Genomic DNA, 23749 nt, shown 5'->3' on the forward strand with positions numbered 1-23749 from the left:
TTTCAGGAATCCTCCTTCCTACCAATACTGTGGTGACCAAACTATCAGTCTTACAAACTTGCATGGAAAAATTAAGAAACTGAGTTACAAATACCCATGAAACACATTGATAATATTATTCCAACAAGTGCTTTTTTTCTCTTTCTTCTTCCCCTTCCACTCACTGAGTGCACCCCAACAACGCTTCAACAATGCTCCAACAATTTCGGGCGTGTGCAAGCAGGCTGGAGAGAGAGTTAAATCTACAAGGCTGGATCTGCAGCCTGGCTCAGGGCTCTCATGGAGTCAGCAGTGTGCTGAGCTTGGAGGCACATTTAAGCTGTGTCTAACTTAGTGTTTACTCTGGGGTGGCTGGATTTGAACACTCTGTTCCTACCCCAGAGAATTGTTTGCTGTGCGGAGACATCAGTCTTGTCTTTGAGCATGCTCCACTGAGTCACTCATGTGTGGCTGCTTGATCTGTTTGGGTCTGGACATATTGTCAAATCCTTGTGTCCAAGTTCCACGGGAGCAGTGCCGAAAAAGTCCTGGCTCCAGAATGAAATTAGATTTATACAGAACACAAGCCAAAATAGTCGCTATGAACATCCGGTGACAAAAATCAAAGAATCGGAATAAAAAGTAGTTTGCTCTGATTCTCAAGCTTAGTTCAACTTCTTTAATCTGAAGGGAAAAGAAACCACTAAGACCACCTCCTTTCTAGCTTTTAGGCTCTTGATTCCAGGCAAAGCAGAGGTGAAACTTTGGCTTTTACAATGGAAAGTCCTTTGTTTTCCTCAGCGCAGAAATTGTCACAAAGAACCTTTTTGTGCGATTGAAAGGAGTATCTTCTAACACAGGTCACGGCTGACAACCCCATAGCTAAATCTTATTAAAAACTGTTCAGAGACCAAAATTAGAGACTGTAATACAGAACCACTTGGATACCTGTCAGATTGATAATATCTAGATGACCATCTAACTTGCCACCTGCTCTCCCTTCCCTTTGCACTAATAACCTGAATAAGCTTGTGAATACTTTTCCCCCAGTCCTGTTGGCTCATATTAGTCTTTCATACCATCAAGACCTGCAATCTCTTTAAAAAGTCAGTTTTGCTTATTAACATTGTTCAGAGGAGCAAATTACAGATTGCAGCACAAGAAAGAATGAAGCAAAGTTTTCAAACAGATTTTCCCAGGTGCCATTATAAACGTTAACACAAAAGAAAGAGTAATCAAGATAATAACTGATCTACTTCAAGTAGCTTTTTAAGCAAATGACTAATTTTGCAAAGGTCAATTAGCAGGGTGACTCCTTCCTATTAGATCTGACACCACGATATTGAGCTAGGAAAATAATGAAAATATTTAAAAGCCTAACTTTTCTCCCCTCTTCCTTGGAGATTTCTCAGTTTTATATTTAATCACAATCTTGCAGCAAAGCAGGTAGGACAGCAGTGATTGCTAGTGCTGCTACCCAGCTCAGGGATTCTCCACTTACAATTTGCCTTCATTTCACACAAAATTAATATCCTAGCATTTTTACCACAACCTGCTGACACAGTAAAACTATGATAATGTAAAGGTTAGGGCTTGGCTGGGGGTTTTTCAAATACCAAATTTAGTTCTTCAAATTTATATCAGACTTCAGGACTCATGATGAGATTCTTTGTCATACACATTCCAAAAAAGAAAAAAAAAAGAAAACAAAACAGTGCAATCTATTTGTGTCTTGGCAAAATTAGAACTACAATTGCAAAACTCTATTCTTCATATTGCTTAAGTGCTATTTCATTATTTGCCCTTCAGAGACACAGAGACATTTCAAAAAAATCTACTCCCCAACATGGGCCATGTCCTGAAGAGAACACTGGGGACAGGGAATATTCCTGGTCCACACTGAACCTCCTGGTATTACTCCTGTGGCATCACACTGACAGCAAACCACATAATGCTAACACAGCAGATAAAGGAAGGAAGAAATGGAATTATCCTGTTTGAAACTTCTGAAGCGTCTAGACAGACTGAAAATTGCCCCTGATTTGATTTTCCTAATTCTGTTCTGATAGGAAAAAGTCACCTATTTTTCAAAATGTTTTAAAAAATACTCTCAGCAATGCAGAGATCATCCACTGCCATCCAAGATGTGGGCAGTGTATAAAGGCAGCACTTACCCCAGAGAAGTAATTTACCTTTTTAAAAGCCCCATAATTATACATCTATATAATTAATTCAAAAACCCCAAACAATCATCCAGCAACTCAAAAAAACAAATGAACTAAACATTGTAAGAAGCTTTGGTGGCACACAAAACCAGGACTTTAACTGCATATTCCCATGCATATATCATGTTGTACAGATATTTATACCACACTCTCAGCAAAGTCACCAATATACATCGTGTAATGTAGGGGAAAAGGTTTTGATTTATCACTTCTGTGCTTGGTTTCTTGCTCTTTTAGCCCCAGCTCAACAGAGGCTTTCAAACAGCACCTGCCACCAGATCGCTTTGCTTCTCCACCCCATGACATGGATGAGGAATCAAGATGGCACCACTTATGAAAATGTTTATATAAATATTTTATCCAAACTATGCTGGACTTAGCATATGCTGGATATTTCTCTCTGATATCTCCCTGGAAGGGACACATTTCTTGGTTGAAGGCATGAAAACACAATGAATTTACCAATTCTCTTGGTAGTTTCCCACTAGTCTTTTGCAAAATGTGCTGTAATTCTCATTTTATTTTGGGGGGGTTCCAACTTCCTGACATTTCATCTTGTATACCCATTTCCCACTACATTAAAGAACTCTGGTGCCCAATGTTGTCCCATAATGTAGGAAAGAGAGAAATAATTTGCCTTTCAATTTCTTTCAATAATTTAAATGTGCAGAGGTCTGTAGGTCCTTCATCGTCAAGACAATTTTCCTAACCTCACTTTTTTTTTTGTTGTTTTTGCCTCTTTCTTGCAGAATCTTAATTATTTTAAAAATCACTATTCTGACTTTATACTCATCAGTACCACTGACAGATATCAGCATTTGCCATCTCCCTGCTTCATTTTCACTCACAATAGTCAGCTCAAACTTCTTGACCCCAAAACACCCACAAAAGCTACGATTTACAGCAAAATCCCAGAATACAGTTCCTAATTTTGGGTGTCACACAGCCTTTTTCCCATATATACATACATTTGGATAAATTAAAACGCACTTTCATCCATTAAGCCATCCAGATCACTCTCCACGAGTGCCTTTACCCAAACTTATTTGCCAGTCCATCAATCTTTGCTTTATTTTCAAATGTTATTAGAACCGTTCTATTTACTTCCATATCATGGATAAAAAGAGTGATTAGTGTCAAGCTTAATACTAGTCCCTGGAGAACAACTCTAAAAATTCACCCAGTTGATGATGACTCCCCAGGGACTACTTTCCAAAATGTGTAAATTAATCAGTTCTTAATCCATTTAATGTGTGCTTCCCTGATACAGCACATAACTAATATTTAATCAGAATGTCACGTACTATTAAGTCGAGTGACTTAAAAACTCTTACTGCACAACTATGGCTCCTTTTCCAACCGAACTTACATCAAAAAAAATAATCCATTTGGTTGCATTTTTTACATTTGTTATTTGTTCACTTATTATGATTGCCATCAATGACATTCCTATTTTTTAATTGAACCCTGGAACACTTTTCCATTAATTGACCCAATACTCTTATAGGATAATTTGACTGTGAAATTTTCCAAGTCAAGCCATTTTCCCTTTCTGAACACTGGCATAATGATTGTCCCCTTTTTTAATTTTGTAATTTCCATGACAACTAAATATTTACAATTTAAATTAACAGACCACCACAGAATACTCTGCAAGGTTGTAGTAAGACATTTAGGTTTCCTAAAATTTTGCCAGATATTGCTAGTTTCTTCTGAAATGAACATTCAACAGACTTTGAGTCAACAATAGGATACAAAGTTCATCATCACTTTCTCATAATCAAACCATGTGATTTTAGGAAAACACCAAACAAACCACAAACACAAAACCCCACAAATATTTATTCATTATTCTGGCTTTTTCTGCATCACTCTTATAAGCTTCATCATCTTAGCAGTGAGTCTGTAACAGCACAGAATGAAGCTCTTAAAAATAGAGATAAAACAAGTTTATTTATATTATTCCTGTGCACAGAGTTCAGAACTTAAAGCATTTGGAAACCTTCAGGACTCAGGGAATGTCCCCCTTTTGTCCAGCAATGCAGGGCTTGCAGGATTCCCCTCAGGGTACAATACCTGGGCTGAAGTTGGTTGTAGGGAAGGTTTTATACACATTTTAACATTTGGCTGCTTTCCACTGTGTAAAGGACGTGTCTTTGCCTGTAACAAGTGCCATCACAAAAACCAGTCAATTAGCCAATATAGCCCAGTTTGTCACTGCCTAGATTCGGTGGCTATAGATTTATAAACTGCTGAATGCACAGTACACCTGATAGAACAAAACTATCTGGACTCTACAGCTTCCACATGCTAAAATAATGAATTTGATTTTACAGTACCCTGTGTTTTATACAATTGCCTCTTTTTCTGTGAGAAAAAATCAAAAATGGATACTTTTTATTTGCCAAATGAAAAATGGGATATTTTCTCTCATTTATACAGGTGCACATACAACCAGGAATGCAGAGGCATTCCTGTGTCACACTGATTTTTTAAACATCTTGCAGGTTTATGCATGTGTGTGGTTACAGTGGAGCATAAGGGAAGATAAATCCACCTAAATTATAATTCCTTCAGTCACTTATTACACATTGCCATAGAAACAAATTCGCAAACTATTTTCCATGTGGCTCTAAAAGTATCCAAATTCATCTTAAAATGTTCTACTGTCAGTATACAAAGGGCCATTCACTTCCCAGCTCAAATACCCAAAATACTGTAAATGGAGTCTGACCTAAATAAATGCTACTCCAGATCTGAAGATCATCAGATCCATTACACAAAGCCATTCAGGCACAGACAGAGTGGTGGTTGCAAATGTTCAGATAAATTAGCATAAAGGCACATGTATCTCTAATAGCTTAATAAGTACAACCAGTGGGAAGTGAAAATGGTTGTTTGCCTATAGACTACTGTGAGAGTTCATCATTTATGGGGGGAGTGCACACAGAAACGTGTGACAGTGATTTTTCTTCCCCCCCGCAAAACGCCATTATTTTAATAATTATTGACAGATCAGGAGGTAGCCAAATGGCGTGGATGGAATTTTCTTGAAATGGTTTGGAACTGCTTTGCAAGTGATATTTTTGCGAGCCTAACACCCCCTGTTTTGTAGGTCACACGGATATCCACAGACTGTGGATACTGAAGGCGCTTGTCCTTCAGCCTTCTGCCTCACCACATGATTGAGCATCCATATACCTTACAACCATACACCCTGTCGAGTGTTATTCTCTTACATATCACAATTTACCTCGCTTCCTCCACTCAAACATGCAACCAAGCTGAGCAACAAGCTGCTTCAGCTGCCATGTCATTTCAGTTTTTACACATCTTCTCTTTTTATGTGTGCTCTACATCTCCGTGATGTCTCATCTCCCCGTTCCACTGCCATAGGCTACGAGTCAGGAACAAAGCTCAGGCTCAATGTCAAACAGAGTGAAAATGGGAAAATATCATAGAAGAGAAAATTAATGGGCACAAACACAGCTCTGAAACTTCCACCCTTGTGGGCTTTGCAAGGTCCCATCATTTCTTGGCAAAATATGAAGGAGAAGGGAGTAATGGTATTTCTAAAGAAAATGCCTCAAAAAGGTATTTAGCTAAAGAAAATACAAAGTTATACTTTCATATTAAATAGTAAATAGTCTTATAAATGTGCAATCAGGCCCTTTAATTTGAAAAAATAATTTATTTCCACTCTCCACCATTTTCCTGCTGTCCCTCTCTCCTTGCTTGACCACCGTAGTTTACAGAGGTTCATGTTTCCAAAAACGCCTCAGCAATAAAGAGTCCCAAGTCTGACACACAGCAACAGACCCTGAGGCTGGAATCATGGCTCCTCTGCATGAACTGAGGCCTTGCTCTCATTTCAAACAGGGAAATTTCAAGGAGAAACACACAAAATCTCTCTTGTCAACAGGTTCGCTAGTTATGTCTTTAAAACAAATATGGTGCCTTTCAACTTTTCTCACTGGGGTTTTTTTCTATAATAAAAATTTTGGGTATCAGGGAAATTATGTTTGCAACCCACATCATAAAAAAAAAAATCAAAATTAACCACACACCCTCAAATCCCAGTACTTGAAAAATGGTTGATCCTACCCACATGGACATGGCTGGCAAATTCCATTGTATGGAATCAAGGTCTTGCATATCATTAGATATTTGGTGACTGTGAAATCTAATTCATGGCCTAAGACTTTTTTAAAAATATAGATTGTATTTTTCTGAAAAAAAAATAGAAATCCCAGGGTGCAATAATGCAAAGGAAAAATGGGATGCTTCAGTTTTACTCTTAAATGGTAGAATTATCTTGCTCTAGAAAATATAGTATTGTTTAGAAACCTGTATCTCTCATCCCCAAATGAGCTATTTTTTTTTTAAATAGCACTCCTGTTTTTGTCAGTAGCCAAACTCAAATACAAACACAAATGATAGTATGTCAAATATTAACATTGGTATTTATTTGGATCCAGGTACTTGATTTATCAGCTAAATTATTTATTCGAGAGGTAACACCATACTTCATGTAACCCCGTTTCATATTATGTGCAAACCTTACCTGAATATATTATGTGCAAGCTTAATAAACCTTTTCACTTTTCAATTTCAGTCCTTCATTTTTTCACTGTTTGAAACATATAATTTATTTTTATATTAATATGCTATAAAGGAGCTTACTGCAAACTGTATACATACTTTTTAATATCTTTCAGATGAGCAAATCAGAGTCAAAAAATAAAATGTCTTTTTTTTTGGGTGGGGGGGTGAATTCATTCATGATGCATTTTCAGTCTGTTTATTAAGTAATCATATCTGGGTACAAGTGTCAACACAATTTACGTTTTGAATAATGTGAAGCAGATAACCTCAATTAACAAGTAATTAGAGTCATTTTCCTATTAAGCAGTTTCCCTAATTGTTTTTGAAACCTGGAACTAAAATTGTAATAAATAATAAGCGGCCAAAACATGTCCATGCATTAGTTTAATCCAGGCTCTTCCAGTGGAGCCTGGGAAAAAAAGCAGCAGAAATAAGGGCTGACTCCTCATGAGATATTGAGAGAAGAGGGAAATATTTTGTAGCTGTGGACTCTTCATAGTGTACTCTTCTGCTGGATTTTTTTTGGGGTTTTGTTTTTGGGTTTTTTGGGGTTTTTTTTTGTTTTTTTTAATTGATATTATTTCCTTTCCCTCTCTTTTTTCACCCCCATGATTTCATATATGAACTTTTCACATATGGGATATTTGACTTAATCATTGCTGTGGATTGACTAGAGCTCATCAGGGAAAAGCCATCCCCCAGTGAACACGGAGGGTGTGATCTCAGCTGAACTACATTTTATAGTAATACGAATTAATTTGATCCCTTGCATCCTACCTTGTCAGCACACCATGACTCTCTTTATGTAAAATAATAAATATCATCCTGTTTTTCAACACAAATAGAAAAATTTGTGTGTTTGCTGCTGGTCATCAAAAAAAAAGTGTTCATCATTTGAATACCAGTCTTTAAATTGATACCTCTCACATCTCAAGTTCAAGAAATAAGCTTAGAGAACATAACAATTTCACATATATTTCTCTGCTCACACTGAATGGTCTCATGGAAAACACCTAGGATGCACTCTGTCTGTCACATCCAAAAATGGGGGGAAATAATTTTCTAGCTGAAAACAAGAAAAGATCCAGCAGCTGCTCCTCACCCAGAGCCAAAATAAATAAGTGAACTAAAAACTAACAGAAAAGCTACACAGAAATGCCAGGAAAAAAAAAATTTAAAAAGGGGGAAAAGAGCAGGTGCAATAATATGGGGCTGCCCCATTCCTGGACTTGTCCAAGACCAAGTTAGATGGAGCTCTGAGCAACCTGGTCTGGTGGAAGGTGTCCCAGCCCATGGCAGGGGATGAAACTGGATGAGCTTTATGGTCCCTTCCAGCCCAAACCATTCCCTGGTTTTATGATTCTATTCTCTTCACCCACAAACTCCAGCCCAAGCCAGAGCCTCCTGACCTGCATTAACATTCATCACAATTTCAGCTGCTAGGAGATGCCATTTTCACCTGAAGGAGAGGAAAGAGATGGAATTCTTACAGCCCATGAAGGAAGTAAGCTACTCAAAAAGGCTCTTGGCACATTCCTAACTAGACTTCACCCTCCACCCCACAAACACTTGGCTGTTGGCTCTAAGTCTACAGGAAATTTTGCCAGCCTTGGAAGAGTACAAGATTTCTATTTACTCCATTTTTTACAAAATTTCAATAAAGCAGCAAATCAAAACCAGACCCCTCAAAATAAAAATTACAAACCCTAGGAAGACAGCCTGAGAAATTCCAGGAAAAAACTGGCAGCTACAGAAGGACATGATCTGTCCAGAAGGAATACAAACATTTAAATAACTTGCTGGAAATTAGTCTTTGTGAAAAATACCATTGATTCCTTTCAAGTCATTTTATTAAAAGGTCTATTAATGCTTGGCTTGCACTTTGTGGCCATGAGAGATGTTGGAGCAAAGAGCTATCAAAGGTGGCTATCAAAGTTGGGTTTTTTCCATTTAACTTTCTCTAACTATTAAGCTGCTCATTTTGTGGAGACAATCATTAGTGTCTTTAATGTGAAACAAAGCTTCTGGATAAGAGCTGCTAGCTGAAGATCAATATGAAAGATATCATTTCAGTTACAGCTTTAATAACTGTAACAATAGGGAGCCTGGCATTGCAGGCTTTATGCATTAATGTAATTTAGAATCTACCAGGTACAAATCTTATCAAACATTAGCAGTGGCTGCATTGGGATTTTCTAGGTAAGAAAACTGTGTGATAAATGGGAAGTATTTCAAAGGTAAACTTTCATGTAATCAGGCTCATCTGCCATAAAAACATGAAAGAATTTACATTAAGAAAGTGAAATAAATAAACCAAAACAGATTCTGGGAAAAGGATGGACATTTTTAAGGAGCTAGTGGTTCATGTGCTCACAGTGCACTAGAATGTCTCTCTTGTTTATACCAACAAAAATATGATCCACAAAACTGGAATTTCATCCAAATTCAGTGCAACTAAAGATTTTATGCAAACCACCATACACAGAAAAACAAACCTACCTGGATGTGCAGTCAGCTAAACCCCAAAACCAATGAGGAGCTTTTTCCCTGGCTGCCAACAAAGCACCAGCACTAGAGACCAGGAGCACACCCCTTCCTCCAACCACAATTCACAGCTCCACCCAGCAAATTTACATTTCCCGCCCACCTATCTCCAAATCCCTCTGCTCCCTACTAGCTCCAGTTGCCCCACCCTTTTCCAGGTTTTTGAGATTTGCGTGGTGGTGTCATCTTTAGTCTGCTGCAACAGTTTATCTACAACCATGTTATTTCCTTTCCCAGCTCTTCAATTTCTTGATTAAAATAAAATTTAAAAACCAAAATACAAAACTCAACTCACCACCAAAGGGGAAAAAAAGAAGAAAAGAAAATCAGTCCTGAAAATGTTAAACCACAAATTTTGGATCTTCCCTGCAAAGTTATTCTTAAAACCTGATGCAACCAATTGGCAGTTCTTTAAACAATTTGTTTAACTTGTGTCCAAATGTCTTCAGGTTTTAGTGCTTACAGGTGGCTACTTTAGATTTACACTTTAATTTTGAGAAAGATCTAAACTGGGAACACTGAATTTTCAGTTTATCATTTGCTGATAAAAAATGGAAAGCTCAAAGTTAAAGTAGCCAACTACTGGAAAGAGTTGGCACCTGGCATTTTAATTTTTAAACAATGGGGGGTTTTGTGTAATGATGTTATAAAGTAAGAGTCTGACTTCAGGACCACAACCAAGAAGAATGAGCTCTTAAGGATGACAGAATCACTGATGGGAAGCTCAGTTGGTCCAAAATCCAGGTTTGGTCCAAATAAATAAACAAAAGTTTGGATGCTTGTCTGGGTTTTCTACCTGCCTTGGGGCTAGAGATGTCGTGAGAACAGATTCTCTCATCACAGCTGCAGCACTTCCAGTCCTGGCCATGGATGAAATATCCAGGAGAACAATCTTTCTTACAGAGCTCTGGGGCAGGGGAGGGGACTAAGGGAAAATAGGATGGGGATTTCACAGTCTTTCCAATTTGATTCCAAAACTGAGGTAAGATTCAGAGATTAGAAAGGCAAACACATTTTTTACTCTACTTGGATTTTGGCTGTAGTCTTCAATGCCACTTTTTACTGCAACTGGCAGAGTGTGTGGCAGCTCAGAGAGGCAATAATCACAAAAGGAAAGGTGCAACTGCTTCTAAAGTTTAGGCATATTCAGTACTGTCCTAAAATAACAAACATAACTTAGTTGCATTGGTCTATGACATGTAAGTAATTTTTTTTTTAAAGAGGCTGTATATTCAGAAATGAAGCTCCTTCTTCCTCTCAAGGTGTTGGGTTCTGGGCCCTTTGAAGGGGGAGGTTCCAATCCAGCTGTGTGTCTATACAGGCACACCCTTAACTAGAAAGTCATGGATGATAAAGACCTATTTCCATTAAGGCTATGAATCACACCAAACAGGAAATCAAACAGAAAATAAAATATTACCATGTTAACATGACAGGAACAGATCCTGAAAAAAAGAAAAAAAAAAAAACTAAGGTTGACTTCAAAGGAAATTTGATCTGATTTAGGGCAGGAGAATTCTGCTGTCAACTATTTGTCTAAGAATAGGCACATTGCCTAACAAGGACACTCTTGTCTGTTTTAAAACCCCTTCTCATCGCATTAAACAACATTTATTAAGTGTATGCCTACACAGTGAAATAGCACGTGTATTTAGGGCATGCACAAAGTAATTCGATCCCCATTTCATCTCATTGGTACTGCAAATGTTTCACTGCAGTAATAAAACAGACCAAAAAAAAATAAAATAAAATAAAAACCAAAAAACCCCTGGTTCTTTACCTCTCCTGTCATGTTGCATTGGGTCACTTGGTGCCATATGATGTGATATCATATAGCTCAATGCAAGGAGACACATGTCCCTTCTCATTGGAAATTTAAAGAAATGGAGCTTACTTTTCCCCTGTGGGAAGCTATGCAGGTCAGGTGCCCAAGACTAGCTATGGGAAGTTTGATATAATCTCAGTTTCAGTACCTACATATTTCAAATCTGACGGCATTTTTGAAAGGAAATGTGTTAGATGCCACAATTCAGCTGTAACACAGTATTTAATAAAGATAGCGTAAAAGGAATATAATTCCACAGCTTATGTTCCCTGTCACGGTGTGCACTGACACAGATTTCCAGAGAGACTCCTTTAAACAACACTTTTTAAGCATACTTTTTGAAATACACAACATAGAACACAAAGGCCCTCAGAGAAACCTAACGCCGCTGAAAGCACAGGGGTATAGAATCAAGGGAAGAGAACTGATTAATGATGAAGCCAAAATAAGGTTTTTTTGGATGAAAAATAGTGAAACAGTTAAGCACAGAGAATATAGATAAGGAAAATGTACAGTACCTGGGGCCAAGTTCTCCTCTCAGTTACACTAGCGTAATTGTGGAATAATTCTGTTTTAATTAATAGAGTTAATATGATGAGAATGGAATTATCTACATAAAGAGCATGATTGAAACATTACAGTTGAACCAGCTTTGAGGCAGCCTCTTTAATGCATGGAAAAGAAATACACATTCTCCACAGTCCCACTTTACAGGTAGAGAAACAGAATAAAGTACTAAAAAATCCCTTTGGCAGGCAAATATCCGGGCTGGGACCAGGGAAAAATTACTAATTCCAGTCCAGCTCCTTCTCCACTTGGTTGTAATGAATAAATCCAACTGAAGGCTATCTTGGAAGCCAAGTGAAATATTATGTGTATAAAATTATCTTGTTGACATCATGGCATGTTGCTGTCTCACTCCTGAATCAAAAAGATGCAGCTTTATAGTGTGTTGGTCTGTTTAGCATCATGATGGCAACTTCAATGTCATTAACGTGTCTGTGTATTTGGATGCCACTTCTTAGAGGATAAAACAGTCAAAGAAGAGATTTTATGAAATAAAATTTTCCTGCTGGTAAAAAGCACAAGGATATATTGGTATGGACTCTGAAATGATGGTAATACAAAAGTACTGAGATGATTGTTATTTGAATCAGATGTTAAGGTAGAGAAAATAATATTATTTGGAGGGCTGTTTCAAACCTCATGTCCAAGTTTTCTTAGTCTGCTGCATTGCCTTACCAGGACAGCTCAAAGGCCACACTCTGCGGAGATTTGGAGCAAGGAAGTTTTGAGCTACAAACTCCTGATTCAACTCCATGATGGTTCCTTGGGTTTGAACAAGATGAGGTGAAGGAAAGGAGCATTCAGAGTTCTTAGAGTTCACCTCATTTCACCATTTTCACACATTTCTGATGGAAAGAATGAAGAGAGGTGTCTCTTACTCCTTGTTCTTTCTAAGTTCCTGTTGGTTCCACAGCCCCAGTCCCCAGTTATCAGTGAGAAATGAGAGCCTCAGTCTGTGCCTGTGCTCTGCCCTTAAACAAGACATCACATTTTATAGGATGTGGACCAAAACTGGTATTAGCATGAATTTCCACTGCTCTTCTATAGATGATAATAAATCAATAATTACTAATCCAGAAAGTCCCATTTAGACCTTGTCTTTCCTGTGTTCTGTGAAGAACTACCAACACTACCTTAGAAGATATTTTTTGAGTGTTTCTCTGTCTACTTTCCTCACAGTGTCTCGGTGTTAACAAACGAGGGTGGGAGTGAGAGAGTGGCCAAATATCTTAAAGGGTGAGTTCAGGGTTCCTGGTGCTGCCTCAAGCTCTCACAAGGTCCTGCCGTGAGCAGCGACACCCCAAAGTCCCAGATCCTTGAGAAGAACCAGCGCTGCCATCTCATGTCTCCACAGTTCCTGCCAGCATCAGACACTAAAAGGGCTGCTAAGAGATTAAAAGAAAATATGGAACAAAAGAAGTCAAGCATGGGTTTTAGATGGTAAATTAAATAATATTTTCATAACCAAGTTTTCATTTTTTCCCCCTCAAGACATACATTACAACAGAGAGAAGTGTCTCATCTGAAAAGAAAAACCACTCCTTATTTTTTTTACCCCTTTTTAGATGTCCTATCAGCTTAAAAATATTTTATATGTCTCTACACCAAGCTTTCTATGAAACTAAAAGGGATTTGTAGACTTTGAGGAATGCATTGATCTTCTCATAAACCACCCAAATTGTAGAAAACTCTATTAATGATAAAGAAAATGTTGCATTTTTTTTCACTAGATGTTAGGAAAAAAACGGGGGGGGGGGGGGGGGGGATTCACAAGGATGCAAAACTTCCTAACAGAGCATTCAGTTAGGAGGGTATTTTAATATTGAACATCCTTTCAAAGAATTCCATTTTCAAGCGGCGCAGGATGGGAACGCCAACGTTTTAGAGACAGCTGCTCCTCCAGCTAGCATCTCCCCAGTTTTTAAAGGAAAAAATAAAATAATAAAAAGGGGAAGGGGAAGGAAAGGGGGGGTGGAAAGGCGTTTGGCACGGGGTTGTGGGTCCGTGGCATCAGCTGCTCCAGCTGCAATCCCTGGTGCTGCTCTGCCCCCTGGTGCTGCCGCGGCCGCAGAGCATCCCCCGCCGAGCATCCCCCGCTGTCACTTCTCACTTCTCCGCCAAGTTCAAGGTCAGTGCCTAGCTATTTTCAGCTCATCTCTTCTTGATCCATGCAGAGAAATGACAAGGTAACGTGATTTGGGGTCAGCTGTATTACAGGAACCGTTACATAAACGGAGAAAGTGGAAATCAATCCCGGCTGACAGTGTCTTCGGGATAATCAGCGCTCACTCCATGCCGCTGTCAGCTCTCCTGCATCAAACACCATGTTACTTCTGTCACATCTCCTTAACAAAACCAGAGTCTCACTTTTGGCAAAGTAAATAAATATTTCACTTGGGCTTGCATTTAATTCATTGTTTGGAGAACTTTAACACTTTGGACTTGCAAAGAGTCCCCATTTGGAGGAGAAAAGACAGCTTACCCTGTCAGGTCCATTACTGCTTGCAAAGGGCACTGGCAAAGATACAGTGGACTCTTATGAAACACCCCATTCCTCATATTTTGTGCTTGATTTCTTTAAGCAGACGATTGTCCTCCAAATCTCCGTCACCGAGCGGACCTCGGCTTCCCAAAGTGCTTCACCTAACCCACGGTCACCCCGGCCCCAGCCCCATCACAGCTCTTCCCCCTAACGTTCTAGGACACCTTCCCTCAATTTGTCTGATTATTATTGCTTTATCTGAACCATTTCCTCCCCTGAGCAGACATCTTCCCTAACGCAGAATTATGAACATATCATTTCACAAGATGCGCCGCGTTAGCCGCGTCTCGGTGGCAGCACATGGTGCGTCGGTTTAGGGGGAGAGCAGCGATTCCATCCCACCCACCTTGTGCTCCCATGGAACTGCCAAGCCCGCCGAGCTCCGCCGAGGAACAATTTGCCATAATATTAGTTGTCAGTAAATTCAAAGACGGAGCTCCTAAAGCTATAAAATGGATTAGAAGCAATTTAAAAAAGAATTAACAAACTAGAGTAAGAGTATACTGTCAACAAACAAATGCTTCATCATAGCACTGTAATTTGGAATTTTAATTACCCCTCTGCTTCTGTAACAAAACAATGTCTGAACTGGCAGCCATTTGAATCTCTCACAGGTCATTGAGCATTCTAGTTAATTACTCTATGAATAGCCTGTTTTTCTCCCCTCTGGAAACACGTTTCTAATGGCAGTCAAGGTCTGACAAATGTGTCATCTACATAATTAGCTAGGAAGCAACACAAAACATTAAACATGCTTTGTGCCGACAACTATCAAAACATTTCATTTGTTGTCAATTATTCATTACTTTGTAGGTTCTGAAGGGGTTGTTATTATGAAAATAAGTCCAGATGCTAACAAGGTTAGAGTTTTTTATTCAAATTAGTAATCAGAGGACTAACTTTAAAAAATGTGTCTTGTGTACGTTTATGGCAGCGTTCAATCAGCACTAAATTATAAACGAATTTAGCTAAGTTCAAGTGAAAATAGCCATGGCAGAGCACATACACTAATTTGTGGAGTTGCAGCTCTCTTTGAAGTTTTAGGATCTAAGCTGAAGTAGCAAACTTTCAGAACCTTTGGCAAGACTAATTTGTGCTTGGTAAATAGAGTAAAGATTTTCACAGCGTGAGATAATGTAAGATTGAAAAAAAAAAAAAAGGAAAAAAAAAAAAGAAGGTTTTTGAACCTTTTTTCTACCCTTCTGTCACACTGAGTAAAAGTCAAAATCAGCAATTCTGACCCCTATAATATCTTGTCTGAACTTCGGTTTGGCTTAACAAGGAAGCCAAACCAGTTACATTCACCACTCCCTTAATAGAGCTGAAATGAATTTATCCTTGCTTTCAAGAAGAAATAGGTGCTAGTTATTTCCTTTTTCTATGATCTCATCATGATGCTGCCTGTCAGGCAGCGCAGCTGAAATTGTACAGTGAAACTGTGGGGAGGAGAAATAAATGGGGAGTTGAACAATAAAATTAACTTCTTCCTTTTCAGCCAGGATTATTTCAGCTGAAGTGCTATGATGTAAATATACAATAAAGAATAACTTCTCACAGGGCATATTTAAGAAAATAGAAATGAAAAAAAATATTATTCACAAAAGCAAAAGGCTTGTTTTGAACCTGAAAACACACCTGCACACAAAATATTGGTCCTGTAAAAAGTTTGGGAGGCAAACCTGAGAAAAATCACTTATTGAAGGTCAGCTGAGCCCTAAAATAGGTTCATGCATTAATATTCCACTTTCAGCTTTTAAGTCAGAGGACTTTATGGTTTGGAGAACGTACATGAGCGCAGAGGGGCACATCTGTGCAGGCTGAGGGCCTCTGCCCCAGAGCCAGAGCAGCTCCTCAGGTAGGGAACAAGGGACACAGGCTCTGAGATGGGTGGAAAACTGGAGCCAAGGGCCGAAGGAGACAGTCTGTGAGCACCACGCTCAGCAGAGAGCACATCTACGTTTTCACAGCACAAAACCAGTCTGAATACAGTGAGGGCACATATGATACACTTCATTTCTTGTTTTCCTGCCCTGGAAAGGAGAATGACTAGCGTTACTAAACAGACTCGTTTTATTTTAACAATATTCCTGCTCAAGAAGTGAAACTGGACTGTGTGGACCCACAGCTTTCACACCTACCCTGAAATACTTGGAGCAAATAAGGTATAGGTTTGCATTTATTAACAATTCCCACCCTTGTCATGGGAAACTCATATATTTTTCTGTATCTGTCCCCGTGCTATTACATGATTTGTGTACACCTTGAAGGGGAAATAGCATCTTTCTTTTATGGAGACAAACGTGGCTGCATCAGACCAGTGTATGATGACAAAATTTGCAGAGAATAAAGCCTGGGCAGTCACTATTAGATCACAGTAAAGAGAATATTCAAAACTGCGTCAGGAGAAGGTTTTCTGCTTTTAGAAATATTTTGTCAAGATTTGCTATTTCCTCCAAGAAAAAAAGTAAACTGGGGGAAGAAAAAAAAAGAGCTATCCTCAAAAACTTTCCCTAAATAAACTACACTATAAAAGAAGCTCTGATGATCTTGCAGAGATTGAAATAATCCCTTTTTGAGCTAAAACTACCCATAGCAATGAAACTGAAAATACTCTAAAAGAGGGCTGGAGACTGTCTTGTAATTAACATTAAACAGATAACATATTTACGAGGAAGTCAAAATATTTTGGAAGCCGATAATCCTGTAAGCCTTAACGTGGTATAAAAACAACAAATAAATGCAAAGTGTTACTGTTACACATGCCTGCCTGATCAATGGTTTTCACATATTGATCTATAAATGGAGTTGACAGTCTGTGTTGGCTGCACATTTTCCAAGCAGCTCTATTTTTGTACAAAACCAATACGGGCAATTACCTTTGTTTGAGATGCCAAGTCTTATCAATTCAATGTGATTTAGTGTCATTTTAATTAAATATCAGGATCTACTTCAGGACAATCTATACAAACAAAGCCTCAAACTTGACTATAAGCTTGATTTGAAGTAAACATGTACAAGCCCTGCAATTTCAAAATATGGCTCAAAAACTCTGCTAAACAGAAGGTTTATATTTTTAGCAAATTTATTTCTGTCTTTTTGGCTAGCCATAACTTTGGCAAGTGTTCTGTGATCACAGGAGTAAGAAACAAAAGAAGATTGCTTCCCATTTCTCTGATAATGTATTAGGGAGATAAATAAACCTACCAGTTTGTTTAACCTAATCAGAGAAAGCTCTAATACATTAACATTTTGGAATGTTTAAATAGGTTCTAATTCTTAATATAGACACCGATAAAAAAGACATTTCATTGTTTGAAGTTGTTCTGAATGAAGCAAAATGCACTTCCCTGGGGTTTAACAGATGAAAATAGCAAATATTCATTTGCATTGCTAGTTCAGACAATACCATTAAGCACAGAAAGAACCCTTACTTGCCACAGCCTGTGTCCAGCTTCATGATTTGTGCTCTTTAGACTCTACATTAATATAAATTTCAGCCTTTGCACAAAGCTCAGGCATTTCCATTGAAATAAATAACATAAACCCCAATAATCTCTTGCTTGTTTAGCTCCTGCCTCCCATATTTGCATCTGCACCACTATAAAATGCACACGTGCATACGGCCCTGCTGATGTATGATGCACATCCTTCCCTGTCACCCTGCAGAAAATAATCTGTTCACCTTCAAAAGTATAGCCCCAGGTGTGCTCACAAGCACCACAGCACATGCCTCAGACTACAGCAAATCCCTCAGAGAAAATTAGGCATTTTTCTCCTCTATAAATCACCACTCATCTTTCTACCTTTGTGCCTGGTTTACGCCCTTTATTGTCCAGAGTGGGCATTTCCTCTTTCCAAATAAGTTTTAGAAATCTATATTTCTATTGATTGTTCAAAATGTGCCAAAGGCTGATTGCCTTAATCCACTAAAGTCAGTAGGTTTTGCATAAGTTGAATAAAAAGGATTTGACCCATTTATTAACAGAACAGAGTAAATTGCACACACCAAACATGGACAGCAAAAGGGTGGTATGGAATCCTTTATTCAGCTGCTTCTAGTTTTTTCAAAAGAAAAATCTCTCTAATAATAGGACAAAAAATACTCAGTCAATGTGAAATAGAAAATAAACATAATCAATGGATGCTTCGTGGATTATATCCATCAACTATACAGAGGCAGACCGTGAAAACAGAAAATTTCCAAGTAGAAAGATGAGGATAAATCCTTTTTCTCTTCAAGCACAAAATAATTAGCTTTGATTAATATTCTGGTAATATGTGTCTTTTAGCAGGGATCTGTGTGCCTCTAAATGCAGAAGTGAAGACTGTGTAGAAAAGTGCAAAGGGAGGAGCACCTTGATTTTTAAAACAACATTAATAAATTTATATATATACTTATATATGCCTGTGTCAGCTGGACCCTTCTTTTCCAAGACACTTGGAAGGATAGGAGCTACTCCCCTGTGTTACTTTCCCCCAAATCCTTCCCAAGTCACATGCCCAGATATGTCAGTGCATGGCTGATACACACAATTGGTATTTCACTGTTCCTTTAGCTCTCTGCATTTAAAGCCCACAGCTGAAAGCATTTGGATCCTTAGGAATTTTGCTTTTACTTTGGGCGTTAGCAAACAACTTTAAGAGGCTTATTTAAGTAAATACGCCCAAACACTTTCAGCCTGTCAATATCTAGTCAGAAAATTCTGCATGGCAAAAAGAGATGAAAAGAATTGAAACAGAAAGGAAATTAGTAGCATGGCAAGCTTTCAATCTATTATGTCGGAGCCAAGTTTGCTCGGTAAAATGACATATACTCGGTAAAATTCCGCTTTTATGTAATTAGCTACTAAACAAATGCAACACAAAGCAACTTTCCAGCTCCCAGCCAATGAACATATATTGCACCTGGTGTGGTTGTTGGGATACAGCAGTGAATATTTATGTCTAATTTAACTTTTTAGAGCCCTTGCTCTGTAACTGTCCAGCATACTATCCCCCAAACTAAAGTTATGTAACAAGGTAATATCAACAATGAGAAACTGCATGATAAAATCCTGCCCAAAAGTGAAAAATGCTAATTTTGTCTCATTTAGCAGCTGGATACAGAAATGCTCATTAGTTTTAAGAGGGTTAATCCTTTTAACTTTTGCATATTGATATGCCAATTATGCCTAATTGTACAAGAGGCATCAGTCAAGGTAATAGTGCATAAACACATGAAAGTTATTAAGTACATCCCAACATGTAATAAAGTAGGTGTTAATTGGTAGCTGAGTTCTGCAGGCTATTGAGGTGGATAATTCATTGAGAGATGGATCACTTGTAATTTCTCTACATAATTCCTTTTGCAGTCTCATGCTGTGATGTTTTCATGCTTGTCAAAAACAACTGCAGCCTAGTGCCTTTTGTTAAACACAGCCAATAAAATGTTAGGCACCATTAAATATACTTAACTTTTAAACTTTTTCAAAGGTACAGTTCTTCCTGGTATTACATTGCAATATTCCCAGTGAATTATTATAAGAAGTGTTCCAAGTTTTTGGTGGAGGAACATTGCAAGTCAGATAAAAGGAGGAAACATATGCAATGTATCTGAGGCAAATATAATTTAAATTAATGGTAAATGAGTATCTTATCAGCTGCTAAGGTCTAAACAGATTTTTCACTCTAGAAATATAAGGAGAAGTGAGTTAAGTTACACCAGAGAAATTAATCACTAGACTAACATATTTCCAAATAAGTCTAAATTTTGGGGTTTAATTTTGAGTTAAAAGGAATTACCGAAGGTCTTGTGGCTTTCCTCCATTTAATAACTTCGTCAAAAAGCTGAATATTTCATAGGAATCCATTACATCAACAGCAAAAAAAATAATGGTTGGCATGGTTGTGAGAAGTGGCTGAGATCTGGGACTCTGTCCCCAGCTAACAGAGTTTTCCCCCTCATTTGCATTCTGTGAGAACAAAATGGATCTGGAGTCCAAAAAAGTGGCTAACATTGCATAAATAATTTTGTAACATCATATAGCCTCAGCTGCAAGTTGCCACCATTATGGAAGAAAATTAACCAGGGGAGACTCATACCAATCAGTTTGTTTAGTAGCTCACAAGGAGTACAGGGGCAGGGATGCAACTGGCAATAGAGTTCATCACTAACTATTTAATTTAAAAATAAAATGCTAATGGATAAAAAAACTACTCAACTCCTTTGACTCTGTTTACTATTGAAATAACAGCATATGTTCAGTGTCTGATTTTTGTACAATTCATTCAGTCTTACAGCAAGACTTTTTGTTACAAAGTTATTTGCAGAGTTTGAAATTTCCATTTCTTTTCTTCTGTCTGCTTTTGAAGTTTGCCTTTTGAGAAATTGTGCTATGTATCTGAAATTGGAAGTGCTATACTCTACTTAAGCCTTACTTAAGTGCTGTTACAACTGAGAGTTGAAATGCTGAGTAGATGTTATGATCATGGCTACCAAATCCAAATTCTGTATTTCGTGAAGGAAAATTGTTATTCCAATACCTAGAGATACTCCTAAAAATGTATTAGTGACTTTAAATCCCTCCTGTCAAAGGATGATAGTGGAACCAGTGTCTTAACAAGCATAAAATAAATCTGTAGATTTTTTTTAAAATATTGGAAAACTCATAAAATATTAGGAGTGTTTTACTTACGGGCTCGGCGACTTTCACATTCTCAGAGAGAATCATAGATTTGCTTTGGCTCAGCCTGTCGTGGTGACTGTTGGAATTTTTGATCCTCATTTGAACAGCCCCTGTGCTATGGTGGGAAGGATTAGGCTTTTCAGAGGCTGTATCAGAAGTTGAAGACCTTTCCATGGTTGCTGGGTTGACCTGAAGAATGTGAAATAAGAGCATTAATCTAGGGACTCCTCATACAAAAACGTATCAGTGCCAGGTCTGTGTCACTGCAGTCAGGAGAAGAAGCTGAGTTCTCTTGCTGGCAAGATCTTGATCATCTTTGAACACCAGGATAACTATCAGCTGTGTCAGCCTGCAGTTTTATTATTGTCCTTATCACCCTCCCATCCCAATGCCTTGGAAGAGTTAGTTTATGTAAAAGATTATCCTTATCTCAAAAGCCATTCTCCTCCATGGTGTAATCTCCCTGCAAGCCTCTGCCACGTCCAGCTGGCAGCCACTCCACTTTGTCTTTGGCCCTGCTCACACGACACATTTTAAATCTTGCAAAGGGAAAGGACACGCTGTGAAGCCAATTAACATATCTTACCTCCACAGTCCCACACGGGCCAGCTACAAGTGCATCTCAGGGCCATGCTGCAACCCTGCTAGTGTCCCAGAGCCAAACCTGGAGCTGATAAAATAGCCCTTAATTTTCACAATCCTACCAGCAGCATGGATGAGATTTTTGTTTCTCTGTCCGTTTTTAAAATCTGAAATTGAGGAAAAGCTGAGCTCTCAAGCCCTTGGATGGGGAGTGGACCTAGAGAGATCACAGTGCTGCTGTTCAACCTCCCATTTTAGTGTTAGAACATCTCAACTAACTCCCTTCTAGCTAGTCAAAACATTTTTTGGTAGGCAAAAGTTGCTTTATATTTCCTGTAGAAAACACCAAGACAGTGATGTACAACACTTGCTCTGTTTTCCTCCCCCCTTGTTCACCCTCGTACTACTACATGTAGCTCGTGGGTGCAGCAATCTACTGAGAGTCACAAAAAAACTGGCTCTTTATATTGCTGTGTAACCACATGAGAAAATGTGTAAGGAAGAAATACTATACAAGCTGAAAAAGCTGGTTTCCCAACTATGGAGCCAGGGAAATGGAAATCCATTTAAGTGCAGTTATAGTATAAACTGTTGAAGAATCAGCGTTTTCCAAACGGGTTGGAGAGCATGGCTATTTCTAGCAACATCCTGGCAACTTCTGAAGGCTCTGAAAGATTAAATTCCTTGATTTCAAGAAAGCCCATTACTATGAAGACGTCAGAGCACAGAACACAACGTCCTGGTGTGAAGGTGGGAGAGGGAGATGGGGAGCTCTGCTGCACATCTCTGGGCAGGACCACAGCCTGTACAGGTGGGAGGACACAGCTCCCACAGCTTCAGCCTCTCAGCACTGATAAAACCATCCCTCACAGGAAATTGCCCTAAAGGTAGAGGATGATGACAACAGGTCATGCAGCCAGAATGGCTGAAGGTGGAAGTGACCTTAGTAGGTCATCTGGTCCGACCTGTTCAAGCAGGAACACCTAGAAGTGGTTGGCCCATGTCCAGAAGGCTTTTCATAGAACCACAGATTTTTTTGGGGATTGGATCACATCAAAGATCACACATTTCCAACTCCCATGGCATGGGCTGGGACCTTCAGGGGAATTTACATGCATTCATGATAGCACTCTTGATAAAAGAAAGGAAGTGCTTTAATATTAGCCCATTACTCACTCAACATGATGTGCCATGATAGAAACACTGAATTTAATAAAAAAAAATCCACACCAAAAACAAAGCTTGGGCCCATTGGCTGTTTCCTGAGTTGACTCAGTTACTCAAGGATCCCCACAGAAGTTGAACCTCAGGTTAGAGAAATTAGATTAAAGCTGTTTCATGTTACTTGGGACATGCCTGCCTATGACTGCTGCAGATGTATTGTACTTGAGAAAACTCTTTTCATGGATCTTTGGTGGGCAGCACTGTGTGTTCTGCCTCCCCAAGACACTTCTCACCACCCTTCAGAGCAGTCAGCACCCAAATCCATGTCACAGGGATACTTTGCCATTTTGGCAGTAAAGACTGCAGCAGCTCCAAGAAGGAAATTATTTTTTTTCCTCCTCCTAAACTTGGAGAGTCAAACCATTTTGTATTTCATGTTGGTATCAAATCAAAATTGCTTCTCAACAGATTTTCAGTAGGCTCCAGGCTGGAGAGCGGATCAGACTCGAGAGACGAGAGCAGCGCTGGCTCTGTCACGGATCCAATGTTTGGCTGGAGCACATTGCTCAGATTTTCTTCTGAAATCTCCCACCTATAAAGCTCTGACATATCCCTTCTCGGGAGCATTATGAGTTTTAATTAGGTAGTCTCTGTCTGGTGTACACGACGTGCCATGAAAAAGTTTAATAGTGTGACAAAGTCATGCCCTGGATCACAAGTAGGAACACAGTCAGTAAAAGGCAGGGCTGTGAAGACTTCTGAAACTCATGGTTCCAATCTCATTGAACCTTGGTTAATTTTCCTGAAAATTTGAACTAATTTGCATACATCAGAGTATTACAAGGAGGCTTTCCAAGATACTAAAATTACAGGAACAACTATAAAAGAAAACAAAAACAAGACCCAAAATTGAGCATTTCCACCATTAGATTTGTCTTAGTGTAAAACACAGTGAGATCCTGCAGAATATGAAGGAGGTCTGGCATAATATGGAAGAAAGCCACAAAAGTTGTGCCCTTAGGATTTTCAGGTAGGAATCCTTTGCTGTCCA

At 38.7% G+C, this 23749-nt stretch overlaps 1 protein-coding gene across 2 annotated transcripts in view; it reads right to left on the reverse strand.

Moving 5' to 3' along the window:
• ARHGAP15 (Rho GTPase activating protein 15) overlaps positions 1–23749 on the reverse strand; it is a 324980-nt gene that overhangs the window by 284093 nt on the left and 17138 nt on the right. For both annotated transcript variants that reach the window (XM_041473491.1, XM_041473492.1), the window contains one exon: positions 20962–21141. In XM_041473491.1, the coding sequence (XP_041329425.1) occupies positions 20962–21141 (180 nt within the window). The remainder of the gene's footprint in view (positions 1–20961; positions 21142–23749) is intronic.

Source organism: Pyrgilauda ruficollis, unplaced genomic scaffold (assembly GCF_017590135.1).
Source record: "Pyrgilauda ruficollis isolate IOZ18807 unplaced genomic scaffold, ASM1759013v1 scaffold3, whole genome shotgun sequence".
Taxonomy (NCBI): Eukaryota; Metazoa; Chordata; class Aves; order Passeriformes; family Passeridae; genus Pyrgilauda; species Pyrgilauda ruficollis.